This window comes from Oncorhynchus nerka, linkage group LG13, assembly GCF_034236695.1.
Source record: "Oncorhynchus nerka isolate Pitt River linkage group LG13, Oner_Uvic_2.0, whole genome shotgun sequence".
In the NCBI taxonomy this organism is placed as follows: domain Eukaryota; kingdom Metazoa; phylum Chordata; class Actinopteri; order Salmoniformes; family Salmonidae; genus Oncorhynchus; species Oncorhynchus nerka.
In genome coordinates, this window is record NC_088408.1 from 17,777,318 (window position 1) to 17,791,577 (window position 14,260).

Genomic DNA, 14,260 nt, shown 5'->3' on the forward strand with positions numbered 1-14,260 from the left:
CCACTTTAGTGATTTTTCAGGGGTGCAGCAGCACGCTCAGCACCTCTACTTCCCGCGGCTATGATTACCTGTGTTCTGTCTATGGCTCAATCGGGAATATTGAACGCTCACAGGGAGTAAAATATGTTCTGTATAAACCATCTTTGAATTGTGTCTCCACTGTAAGAGAACATTGAAATAAAATGTTCAATAGATTTGAATGTTGAACACCAAAAAAAAATATGAATACAATACCCATAATGCCGCGGTCCTTCCCCATACCTCTTTGTGATCGTCGTCGGTGATGCGCTTGATCTTGGTGTAGTCCACGGGCAGGTCCCAGCAGTCGGCCTCACTCATCTGGTAGCAGCGGCTGCTGTTGAGCAGGGCCTGGCGCTGGGTGGACATGGGCTGCAGGGGGGTCAACACCGTGCCACTCCCCTCCGGACCCCCCGGCTGCCCCCGGCTCACACTCAGGTCAAGAGTACTGCTGTCATCCATGTCACCATCAGGACTCTGTCAGAGAGATGGACATATGGAGGGATTGAGGGAGGGAGGGAGAGGCAGATCAAATTAAAGAAGGATGGAGAAGAGAGCAAGGGAGCACTGTAATTAGATGGTAGGTGGGAAAGAGGAGAGAGAGAATGGAGAGGAGAGAAAATGCAGAGAGACATAGAGAGGGTTAAGGGGGAGAGACAAAGCAGAGAGACAGGGAGAGTGTTGAGAGAGAGAGACAAAGCAGAGAGACAGAGAGCGGTTTGAGAGAGAGACAAAGCAGAGAAACAGAGAGAAGGTTGAGAGAGAGACAGAAAGAGGGTTGAGAGATTGACAAAGCAGAGACAGAGAGAGGGTTGAGTGGGAGAGACAAAGCAGAAATAGAGAGGGTTGAGAGAGGGACAAAGCAGAAAGACAGGGAGAGGGTTGAGAGAGAGAGACAAAACAAAGAGAAAGATGGGGTTGAGAGAGAGACAAAGCAGAGAGACATAGAGAGGGTTGAGTGGGAGACAAAGCAGAGATAGAGAGGGTTGAGATAGAGAGAGACAAAGCAGAGAGACATAGAACGGGTTGAGAGGGAGAGACAAAGCAGAGAGGCAGATAGAGGGTTGAGAGAGAGACAAAGCAGAGATAGAGAGAAGTTTGAGAGTGAGACAAAGCAGAGACAGACAGGGTTGAGAGAGAGACAAAGCAGAGAAAGAGAGCAGGTTGAGAGCGAGACAAAGCAGAGACAGACAGGGTTGAGAGAGAGACAAAGCAGAGATAGAGAGAAGGTTGAGAGCGAGACAAAGCAGAGATAGAGAGAATGTTGAGAGAGAGACAAAGCAGAGACAGAGAGAATGTTGAGAGAGAGACAAAGCAGAGACAGAGAGAATGTTGAGAGAGAGACAAAGCAGAGATAGAGAGAATGTTGAGAGAGAGACAAAGCAGAGATAGAGAGAATGTTGAGAGAGAGACAAAGCAGAGATAGAGAAAATGTTGAGAGAGAGACAAAGCAGAGATAGAGAGACGGTTGAGAGAGAGACAAAGCAGAGATCCAGTATTTATGCTGCAGTAGTTTATGTGTCGGGGGGCTAGGGTCAGTTTGTTATATCTGGAGTACTTCTCCTGTCCTATTCGGTGTCCTGTGTGAATCTAAGTGTGCGTTCTCTAATTCTCTCCTTCTCTCTTTCTTTCTCTCTCTCGGAGGACCTGAGCCCTAGGACCATGCCCCAGGACTACCTGACATGATGACTCCTTGCTGTCCCCAGTCCACCTGGCCATGCTGCTGCTCCAGTTTCAACTGACCTGAGCCCTAGGACCATGTCCCAGGACTACCTGACATGATTACTCCTTGCTGTCCCCAGTCCACCTGGCCATGCTGCTGCTCCAGTTTCAACTGTTCTGCCTAACTATTATTCGACCATGCTGGTCATTTATGAACATTTGAACATCTTGGCCATGTTCTGTTATAATCTCCACCCGGCACAGCCAGAAGAGGACTGGCCACCTCACATAGCCTGGTTCCGCTCTAGGTTTCTTCCTAGGTTTTGGCCTTTCTAGGGAGTTTTTCCTAGCCACCGTGCTTTTACACCTGCATTGCTTGCTGTTTGGGGTTTTAGGCTGGGTTTCTGTACAGCACTTTGAGATATCAGCTGATGTACGAAGGGCTATATAAATACATTTGATTTGATTTGATTTGATTCGATAGAGAGAATGTTGAGAGAGAGACAAAGCAGAGATAGAGAGAATGTTGAGAGAGAGACAAAGCAGAGACAGACAGAGGTTTGATATAGAGAGACAGAGGGAAGGTTGAGGGAGACAAATCAGGGGAGAAAGAGAGAGGGTTGAGAGAGAGAGTCAAAGCAGTGAGACAGATAGAGGGTTGAGAGAGAGACAAAGCAGAGAGACAAATAGAGGGTTGAGATAGAGACAAAGCAGAGAGACAGAGAGAGGTTTGAGAGAGAGACAAAGCAGAGAGGCAGACAGAGAGAGAGAGAGAGAGAGAGAGAGAGAGAGAGAAAGAAGGCTAGAGGTCATGATCAGATGAGCTCCTGCTTTTTTCAGCATTTTCTTAAAATAAGAACATTTTTTTGTCAGGAACATATACAGGATGCTACCCTCTACAACATAACCCTCACTTCAAATCAAAACTCAAAACCTACAACCTAGTTTTGGACGGAACTACGGAATCACCTTGAAGGTTTACAACTACCAAGGATTATTATTATATACAGCAAATTCTCTGGAAAACAACAGAAACCTGAAAACACCATCCAACCTGGAACTGAGTGAGTAATGTTTAGTCTGAAACAATATTTTATTTCCAAAAGCCAAGAAGAAAAATACACTACATTACTTTATAAGGACTGAACTCTAACATAATTCTACCAAGCTTGATACAGCTTCAATTAGCACTGGCATGTCAAGTGAGAGGTGTCAAAGCCCTTTAGCCCTACAATCTAAGCTAGATGCCCTCAATCTCACACAAATCATCAAGGAACCCACCAGGTACAACCCTAAATCTGTAAACAAGGGCACCCTCATAGACATCATCCTGACCAACTGGCCCTCCAAATACACCTCCGCTGTCTTCAACCAGGATCTCAGCGATCACTGCCTCATTGCCTGTATCCGCTATGGAGCCGCAGTCAAACGACCACCCCTCATCACTGTCAAACGCTCCCTAAAACACTTCTGTGAGCAGGCCTTTCTAATCGACCTGGCCCGGGTATCCTGGAAGGACATTGACCTCATCCCGTCAGTTGAGGATGCCTGGTCATTCTTTAAAAGTGTAACTTCCTCACCATTTTAGATAAGCATGCTCCGTTCAAAAAATGCAGAACTAAGAACAGATATAGCCCTTGGTTCACTCCAGACCTGACTGCCCTCGACCAGCACAAAAACATCCTGTGGCGGACTGCAATAGCATCGAATAGTCCCCGCGATATGCAACTGTTCAGGGAAGTCAGGAACCAATACACGCAGTCAGTCAGGAAAGCTAAGCCCAGCTTCTTCAGGCAGAAATTTGCATCCTGTAGCTCCAACTCCAAAAAGTTCTGGGACACTGTGAAGTCCATGGAGAACAAGAGCACCTCCTCCTAGCTGCCCACTGAACTGAGGCTAGGTAACACGGTCACCACCGATAAATCCATGATTATCGAAAACTTCAACAAGCATTTCTCAACGGCTGGCCATGCCTTCCGCCTGGCTACTCCAACCTCGGCCAACAGCTCCGCCCCCCCGCAGCTACTCGCCCAAGCCTCTCCAGGTTCTCCTTTACCCAAATCCAGATAGCAGATGTTCTGAAAGAGCTGCAAAACCTGGACCCGTACAAATCAGCTGGGCTTGACAATCTGGACCCTCTATTTCTGAAACTATCCGCCGCCATTGTCGCAACCCCTATTACCAGCCTGTTCAACCTCTCTTTCATATCGTCTGAGATCCCCAAGGATTGGAAAGCTGCCGCAGTCATCCCCCTCTTCAAAGGGGGAGACACCCTGGACCCAAACTGTTACAGACCTATATCCATCCTGCCCTGCCTATCTAAGGTCTTGAAAGCCAAGTCAACAAACAGGTCACTGACCATCTCGAATCCCACCGTACCTTCTCCGCTGTGCAATCTGGTTTCCGAGCCGGTCACGGGTGCACCTCAGCCACGCTCAAGGTACTAAACGATATCATAACCGCCATCGATAAAAGACAGTACTGTGCAGCCGTCTTCATCGACCTTGCCAAGGCTTTCGACTCTGTCAATCACCATATTCTTATCGGCAGACTCAGTAGCCTCGGTTTTTCTGATGACTGCCTTGCCTGGTTCACCAACTACTTTGCAGACAGAGTTCAGTGTGTCAAATCGGAGGGCATGCTGTCCGGTCCTCTGGCAGTCTCTATGGGGGTGCCACAGAGTTCAATTCTCGGGCCGACTCTTTTCTCTGTATATATCAATGATGTTGCTCTTGCTGCGGGCGATTCCCTGATCCACCTCTACGCAGACGACACCATTCTATATACTTCCGGCCCGTCCTTGGACACTGTGCTATCTAACCTCCAAACGAGCTTCAATGCCATACAACACTCCTTCCGTGGCCTCCAACTGCTCTTAAACGCTAGTAAAACCAAATGCATGCTTTTCAACCGTTCGCTGCCTGCACCCGCACGTCTGACTAGCATCACCACCCTGGATGGTTCCGACCTTGAATATGTGGACATATAAGTACCTAGGTGTCTGGCTAGACTGTAAACTCTCCTTCCAGACTCATATCAAACATCTCCAATCGAAAATCAAATCTAGAGTCGGCTTTCTATTCCGCAACAAAGCCTCCTTCACTCACGCCGCCAAACTTACCCTAGTAAAACTGACTATCCTACCGATCCTCGACTTCGGCGATGTCATCTACAAAATTGCTTCCAACACTCTACTCAGCAAACTGGATGCAGTTTATCACAGTGCCATCCGTTTTGTCACTAAAGCACCTTATACCACCCACCACTGCGACTTGTATGCTCTAGTCGGCTGGCCCTCGCTACATATTCGTCGCCAGACCCACTGGCTCCAGGTCATCTACAAGTCCATGCTAGGTAAAGCTCCGCCTTATCTCAGTTCACTGGTCACGATGGCAACACCCACCTGTAGCACGCGCTCCAGCAGGTGTATCTCACTGATCATCCCTAAAGCCAACACCTCATTTGGCCGCCTTTCGTTCCAGTTCTCTGCTGCCTGTGACTGGAACGAATTGCAAAAATCGCTGAAGTTGGAGACTTTTATCTCCCTCACCAACTTCAAACATCTGCTATCTGAGCAGCTAACCGATCGCTGCAGCTGTACATAGTCTATCGGTAAATAGCCCACCCATTTTTACCTACCTCATCCCCATACTGTTTTTATTTATTTACTTTTCTGCTCTTTTGCACACCAATATCTCTACCTGTACATGACCATCTGATCATTTATCACTCCAGTGTTAATCTGCAAAATTGTAATTATTCGCCTACCTCCTCATGCCTTTTGCACACAATGTATATAGACTCCCTTTTTTTTCCTACTGTGTTATTGACTTGTTAATTGTTTACTCCATGTGTAACTCTGTGTTGTCTGTTCACACTGCTATGCTTTATCTTGGCCTGGTCGCAGTTGCAAATGAGAACTTGTTCTCAACTAGCCTACCTGGTTAAATAAAGGTGAAATCAAATAAAAACATAATAATGGCAGGAGAGTCACACAGTCTACTCCAACCACATGGAGAGGCCTTAGAAGCTGCCTCCTGCTGTTCAGAGGTCATTCAAATACAGTACCCTGTGTATGTAAAGAATGATAAGGCAAGAGAAGATTACAAAATGAAGCTCCTTATGGAAAATCAAGAGACACTTTTTGCTGACTGTCACATTCTGACCTTAGTTCCTTTGTTTTGTCTTTGTTTAAGTTTGGTCAGGGCGTGAGTTCGGGTGGGCAGTCTATGTTCCTTTCTCTATAATTTGGGATTTCTGTGTTTGGCCTGGTATGGTTCTCAATCAGAAGCAGCTGTCAATCGTTGTCCCTGATTGAGAACCATACTTAGGTAGCCTGGTTTCACTTTTGACTTGTGGGTGATTATTTTCCGTGTCAGTGTTTGTTCCACACGGAACTGTTTCGGTTTTGTTATTTCACGTTGTCATTTATTGTTTTGCTCAGTGTTCATTATTCTTATTAAACAATATGGACACTTACCATGCTGCGCATTGGTCCTCCGATCCTTTCTACTACTCCTCTTCGTCAGAATCACAATCGTTACACTGACTATAATAAAAATGGGAACATCAGCAACCTTATCTTCCACACAAACCATCCCCTGGCATGGCACAGTGCTATATTAGCACACTACCCCTTTACTAAGAGAGGGGGTGTTAACGAGGGGTGGAAACTCAGGATACTTGACAACGAGGACTCTGAGTCAGCTAATATAAATCTCTGGAACAGTAATGGTACAAGGCAACCCCAAACAGTTTCAGCTTGACTTTCACCTAATCAAAGAATTAGCCCAAGAGGAGAAGCTCTCCCTTGAGAAAGATACCCCCACCCCGAGCGGGTCAGACCAGACCTCTTCATTATATAACTCCACAGACGAGCCACCCCCAGCGGAAAGTCAACCTCCCAGCACAGAGTACTACCCCCTCATTGAAATGAAGGATACATTTACCCAGCTGGAGGTAAGGCAGGTGGAGCTGGAACAGCAGGTGATCACACTCCAGTCAGCACAGACCCAGACAACAGTCCAGCACAACAACACCCCCTTAACCAGACCCGGAGATCTGGAGGTGGAGAGAGACATATCTGCACTCCGGACTGTGGTAAGACACCTTCAACAGGAGAAAGAGCAGGAGCAGGAGAAGAACAGAGCACTAGAGGATAGGATCAGACTGCTGGAGGAAAGGTTGAGGGGGATATTGTGTGACTGAGAATAACCCACTAGAGAGGTGGCCACCCCCACGGAGAAGCCAGCAGAACAGCCCACCTCAGCACCCAACAAAAGTCTCGACACCACAGCAGAACAGTCCACACAAGACCCTGACCATAGCGTCGACATCACAGCAGAACAGACAAATCAAGCCCAGGGCTCTCACCCCCTCTGAGCCCCCCCCCCCCGTCAGCCACCCTGATAGCCCTTCTGACCACCCCCCCACACCCACTGAGAACATACACAAGACACAGATTGTTCTCCTTATGGACTCAAATGGGAAATATACACAAGAAAAAAAACTTTTTCCCAAATGCAGTGTGTCTAAACTCTGGTGTCCAAACACCCAGCGCGCCCTAGACCTTCTGTCTGAGGACCAACTAGGTTCACCTAGCCACATAATAATACACACAGGCACACACTACCTGAAAGCACAGCAGGAAAGGGTGGCCACAGCACTGAAGGGAGTGATTGAAAAAGCTTTTTCTACTTTCCCCAACGCACAAGTGGTTATCTCCACCCTCCTACCACGAAAAGACTTCCCCCCTGCCACAATACAGTGGGTAAACGCAAGTATTTCCCGTGACTGTGCCTCAAAACCAAATGTTTTCCTGGCCCACCACTCCACCCTGGACTTGAACAGCCTCTATGACCAGGTCCATTTCTACAAGGCAGCAGTGACCACCTTTGCCCGGACTCTAAAGGACATCGCTCTCAAATGTATCCCCAACACTTCACACAGGAGCAACAGATCAATAGACACCCCGCCCAGACCAGCGAGACACCCTCCCAAACCTGCGGGACCCCCCCCGGACCTACACATAGAGGACCCACGCCAAGAGGACTTACATCCAGACCACAGCACCACCAGCCACATCCACACCCCCACCCTAACCAATCAACACACCCCGACGTCAACCATGCCCACACCCCATTTAGGCCCCTTCAGATCAGACCTATGGCCCTCCTGCCCACCCCATGCACCCCACCCCCGCAAAGAGGCCCTCAACATGAAAGTCACACATACGCCCAGGCAGTGAGCGGGCAAACAGGCCCAACCCCCACTCACTCTTACACTAGCCAAAGCCAATCTGGCATATACCAGATGCTCAGCAGGCTCTGCTCAGACTTACTGGTCTGAGGCCAAACCACACAACCAACAACATTGGACACTTTATGGAACACAAAGCCTTCACTATATCATCCTGGAATATCCCAGGCCTGAGGCCTTCTGCCTTTGGCCTAAAGAGTAGGAACCCGGACTTCACCAAAGAAATCGGTAATACAGACATTGTCATCCTGCAAGAAACCTGGTATAGAGGAGACGGAGACACTGGTTGCCCTCTAGGTTACAGAGAGCTGGTAGTCCCATCCACCAAACTACCAGGTGTGAAACAAGGAAGGGACTCAGGGGGTATGCTAATTTGGTATAGAGCAGACCTAACTCACTGTAACGACTTCCACCGAAGTTGTTCCCTCTCCTTGTTCGGGCGGTGTTCGGTGGTCGACGTCACCGGCTTTCTAGCTGCTACCGATCCATGTTTCATTTTTCCTTTTGTTTTGTCTGTTTTACACACCTGGTTCCCATCTCACGATTATGTTCCTTATTTAACCCTCTCGTTTCCCTTTCTGTTTTGTGCGTGATTGTCTTTCGTGTGTTGGAGTTCGTATCCTGTTTTGTCTTTGTTTTATAACAGGATTTTTGTTCCGTTCTCGGGTTGAGTAAATACAGTGGTTTTACTCTTACTTGTGTCCATTGCCTGACTCCTTCGTTATCCTCTAGATAGACTCTGACACTCACTCCATTAAATTAATCAAAACAGGAACATTTTACATTTGGCTAGAAATTCAAAAGGAAATGATCTTAACAGAGAAAAATGTCCTCCTGTGTGCTACCTATATCCCCCCAATAGATTGCCCATACTTGAATGAAGACAGCGTCTCCATCCTGGTGGGGGAAATCAATCATTTCCAGGCCCAGGGACATATACTAGTCTGTGGTGACCTAAATGCCAGAACCGAACATGAATCTGACACCCTCAGCACACAGGGGGACAAACACCTGCCTGCAGGTGACAGCATTCCCTCCCCCATATTCCCCCCTAGGCACAACTATGACAACATAACCAACTAAAATGGGTCACAACTCCTGCAGCTCTGTCACACGCTGGGTGTGTACATAAGTCAATTGTAGGCTTTGAGGGGACTCCTATGGTAGGTACACCTATAGCTCATCTCTTGGCAGTAGTAATGTAGATTACTTTATCACTGACCTCAACCCAGAGTCTCTCAGAGCTTTTCACAGTCAGCCCACTGACACCCCTATCAGACCACAGCAAAGTCACAGTCTACTTGAACAGAGCAATACTCAATCATGAGGCATCAAAGCCAAAGGAACTGAGTAGCATTAAGAAAAGCTACAGATGGAAGGAATGCAGTTTGGAAACCTACCAAAAAACAATTAGGCAACAACAAATTCAATCCATTTTAATCAATTTCCTGGGTAAAACGTTCCACTGTAATAGTGAAGGTGTAAACTTGGCAGTAGAAAATCTTAACAGTATATTTGACCTCTCAGCTTCCCTATCAAATCTAAAATTCTCAAATAGAAAACCGAAGAAAATGAACAACAATGACAAATGGTTTGATGAAGAATGCAAAAATCTAAGAAGGAAATTGAGAAACCTGTCCGGGAGTCCCGGAAAACCTGAGTCTACGCCTTTACTATGGTGAATCACTAAAACAATACAGAAATACACTACGGAAAAAGAAGGAACAGCACGTCAGGAATCAGCTCAATGTAATTGAAGAATCCATAGACTTGAACCACTTCTGGGAAAATGTGAAAACACTAAACAAACAACACGAAGAATGATCTATCCAAAATGGAGATGTCTGGGTAAACCACTTCTCCAATCTTTTTGGCTAAGAATAATAAATAAAAACATATAGAGGATCAAATAGAAATCTTAGAATCAACTATTAAAGACGACCAGAACCCACTGGATTCTCCAATTACATTGAATGAGCTTCAGGACTAAATAAAAACCCTCCAACCCAAAAAGGCTTGTGATGTTGATGGTATCCTTAATGAAATGATCAAATATACAGACAACAAATTCCAATTGGCTATACTAATACTCTTTAACATTATCCTTAGCTCTGGCATCTTCCCCAATATTTGGAACCAAGGACTGATCACCCAGATCCACAAAAGTGGAGACAAATTTGACCCCAATAACTACCGTGGGATATGCGTCAATAGCAACCTTGGGAAAATCCTCTGCATTATCATTAACAGCAGACTCGTACATTTCCTCAATGAAAACCATGTACTGAGCAAATGTCAAATTGGCTTTTTACCAAATTACCGTACAACAGACCATGTATTCACCCTGCACACCCTAATTGACAACCAAACAAAACAAAACAAAGAAAAAGTCTTCTCATTTTTTGTTGATTTCAAAAAAGCCTTCGACTCAATTTAGCATGAGGGTCTGTTATACAAATTGATGGAAAGTGGTGATGGGGGTAAAACATACAACATTATAAAATCCAGGTACACAAACAACATGTGTGAAAATAGGCAAAAAAAACACACAAATTTCTTCCCACAGGGCCGTGGTGTGAGACAGGGATGCAGCTTAAGCCCCACCCTCTTCAACAGATATATCAACAAATTGGCGCAGGCACTAGAAAAGTCTGCAGCACTCTGCAGCACCTCACTCTACTAGAATATGACGTCAAACGTCTACTGTTTGCTGATGATCTGGTGCTTCTGTCACCAACCAAGGAGGGCCTACAGCAGCACCTAGATATTCTGCACAAATTCTGCCAGACCTGGGCCTTGACAGTACATCCCAAAATAATGGTGTTCCAAAAAAAGGTCCAGTTGCCAGGACCACAAATACAAATTCCATCTAGACACCATTGCCCTAGAGCACACAAAAAACTATACATACCTTGGCCTAAACATCAGCGCCACAGGTAACTTCCACAAAGCTGTGAACGATCTGAGAGACAAGGCAAGAAGGGCATTCTATGCCATCAAAAGTAACATAAAATTCGACATACCAATTAGAATCTGGCTAAAAATACTTGAATTAGTCATAGAGCCCATTGCCCTTTATGGTTGTGAGGTCTGGGGTCCGCTCACCAACCAAGACTTCACAAAATGGGACAAACACCAAATTGAGACTCTGCATGCAGAATTCTGCAAAAATATCCTCCGTGTACAACGTAGAACACCAAATAATGCATGCAGAGCAGAATTAGGCCGATATCCACTAATTATCAAAATCCAGAAAAGAGACGTTCAATTCTACAAACATCTAAAAGGAAGCGATTCCCAAACCTTCCATAACAAAGCCATCACCTACAGAGAGATGAACCTGGAGAAGAGTCCTATAAGCAAGCTGGTCCTGGGGTTCTGTTCACAAGCACAAACAGACCACACAGAGCCCCAGGACAGCAGCACAATTAGACCCAACCAAGCCATGAGAAAACAAAAAGATAATTACTTGACACATTGGAAAGAATTAACAAAAAAACTGAGCAAACTAGAATGCTATTTGGCCCTAAGCAGAAAGTACACAGTGGCAGAATACCTGACCACTGTGACTGACCTAAACTTAAGGAAAGCTTTGACTATGTACAGACTCAGTGAGCATTGCTATTGAGAAAGGCTGCCGTAGGCAGACATGGCTCTCAAGAGAAGACAAGCTATGTGCACACTGCCCACAAAATGAGGTGGGAGCTGAGCTGCACTTCCTAACCTCAAGCCCAATGTATGGCCATATTAGAGACACATATTTCCCTCAGATTACACAGATCCATAAAGAATTTGAAAACAAACCCGCTTTTGATAAACTCCCTTATCTACTGGGTGAAATACCACAGTGTGCAGCAAGATTTGTGACCTGTTGCCACAAGAAAAGGGCAACCAGTGAAGAACAAACACCATTGTAAATTCCATCCATATTTATGCTTATTTATTTTCCCTTGTGTACTTTAACCATTTGTACATTGTTACAACACTGTATAAATACATAATATGACATTTGTAATGTCTTTATTGTTTTGAAACGTCTGTATGTGTAATGTTTACTGTTCATTTTTATTGTTTATTTCACTTTTGTATATTATCTACCTCACTTGCTTTGGCAATGTTAACACATGTTTCCCATGCCAATAAAGCAATAAAGCCCCTTAATTTGAATTGAGTGAAATGGATACTAATTTCTCCTCCTTCTTGGCCCTCCTTCTGCAGCCCACACTGTCTTTAAGAGGAGATGAATGTACAGAACATGGAATATCCCCGCGGCGCTCTAGTGATGATTATGGTGATGATGGCGATGATGATGCTGGTGATGATGATGAGGATGATGGTGATGGTTCGCACAGAGACGGACTGCCACAGAGCAAGACCATGTCCTCACAGAGAGGTCACTTTCTCTCACTGTCGCCTCCACAAAGGGGTATGATCACAAGAGAGAGACATGGGTAAGAGAGAGAGAGAGAGAGAGAAAGAGAGAGAGAGAGAGAGAGAGAGAGAGAGAGAGAGAGAGAGAGAGAGAGAGAGAGAGAGAGAGGCAACTGAAATCATCGATCCATTCCAGGCTGTCTGAAAAAGCCAAGGGCTCCACTCCATCGTGCCCACAGTGCATATATTTCTCCCACAGCCTCAGATGCTGTGCTGCTCTCATGGCTGTGCCTGGCCCTCCACAGTGTAATGAATGGGACACATAATCACAGGATGCTAGGCCAGGCTTCATTATTCTGTGATAAGCAAAGCAGCAATGCCTAAATCAAGTAGCATAGAAAGGCATCTGACACCTAGCCTTGTGGATGAGGGCTCTGACTCATTGCTGACTGGATCAGACAAGGGCCCACTTTTCACTTAACTGACTAATATCCTTAGGTGTGGTAGAGAGGTGTGGTAGAGAGAGATAGAGAGGTGTGGTAGAGAGAGACAGAGAGAAGGTGTGGTTGACAGAGAGAGAGAGAGAGAGAGAGAGAGAGAGAGAGAGAGAGAGAGAGAGAGAGAGAGAGAGAGAGAGAGAGAGAGAAGGTGTGGAATAGAGAGAGAGAGGTGTGGTAGAGAGAGAGATAGAGAGGTGTGGTAGAGAGAGAGAAGGTGTGTGGTTGACAGAGAGAGAGAGTGACAGACAGCAACGCAGCACCCGAGACCTGCTGGGGAGTGTGGGTGAGGATGAGTCTGGGCTGCAGCCCTCCCTACCTGGGAGAGGAGATCCTGGGGCTTGCCTCCCAGGCCGTGAGGCATCTCCCTGCAGCGCGTGGACAGGTTGAGGATGGCCGTCGCAGCCATGTGAGCAGCCTCTGTATCCTGTGTGTAGTCAAAGCTGCTCTTACTGCAGGTGCTGCTGGCGCTGCTGCCGCCCCCTCCTCCTCCCCCTCCGCAGCTCAGACTGCTGCTGCTGGGAGCGTATCTGCTCGTCGTGCTGCTGGGAGCGTATCTGCTCGTCGTGCTGCTGGGAGCATAGCTGCTAGTCGTGCTGCTGGCTGGGCTCTTACAGTAGTGCTTGGCTGCAGGGAGGGAGCACAGTGGACAGTTCATACACATACATACTTAACACAACATACGGAACACGAAATACGGAACACGACACACGGAACACGTCATACGGAACACGACATACGGAACACGACATACGGAGCACGACATACGGAACACGACATATGGAACACGACATATGGAGCACGACATACGGAACACAACATACAAAACACAGAACACAAAATACAGAACACACATGAAGGACAATACATTATACATGTACACACACTCATACAGTACATGTATACAGAACATGTATACAGAACATATATACAGATCACTCATACAGAACATGTATACAGAACACACATACAGAACACACATACGGAACACTCATACGGAACACTCATACAGAACATGTATACAGAACACACATACAGCACACACATACAGACCATGTATACAGAACACTCTTACAGAACATGTATACTGAACACTCATACAGAACACACATACAGAACATGTATACAGAACACACACACAGAACAGGTATACAGAACACTCTTACAGAACATGTATACAGAACACTCATACAGAACACACATACAGAACATGTATACAGAACACACACACAGAACATGTATACAGAACATATATACAGATCACTCATACAGAACATGTATACAGAACACACATACAGAACACACATACGGACCATGTATACAGAACACTCTTACAGAACATGTATACTGAACACTCATACAGAACACACATACAGAACATGTATACAGAACACAGAACAGGTTACAGAACATGTATACTGAACACTCATACAGAACACACATACAGAACATGT

At 46.0% G+C, this 14,260-nt stretch overlaps 1 protein-coding gene across 1 annotated transcript in view; it reads right to left on the reverse strand.

The window, feature by feature from the left end:
• Window positions 1-14,260, reverse strand: part of LOC115122210 (myelin transcription factor 1-like protein) — a 118,984-nt gene that overhangs the window by 78,896 nt on the left and 25,828 nt on the right. The window contains exons 9-10 of the mRNA XM_065026958.1: window positions 13,126-13,433; window positions 262-495 (exon numbers count right to left, since the gene is read on the reverse strand). Coding sequence (XP_064883030.1) covers window positions 262-495; window positions 13,126-13,433 — 542 coding nt within the window. The remainder of the gene's footprint in view (window positions 1-261; window positions 496-13,125; window positions 13,434-14,260) is intronic.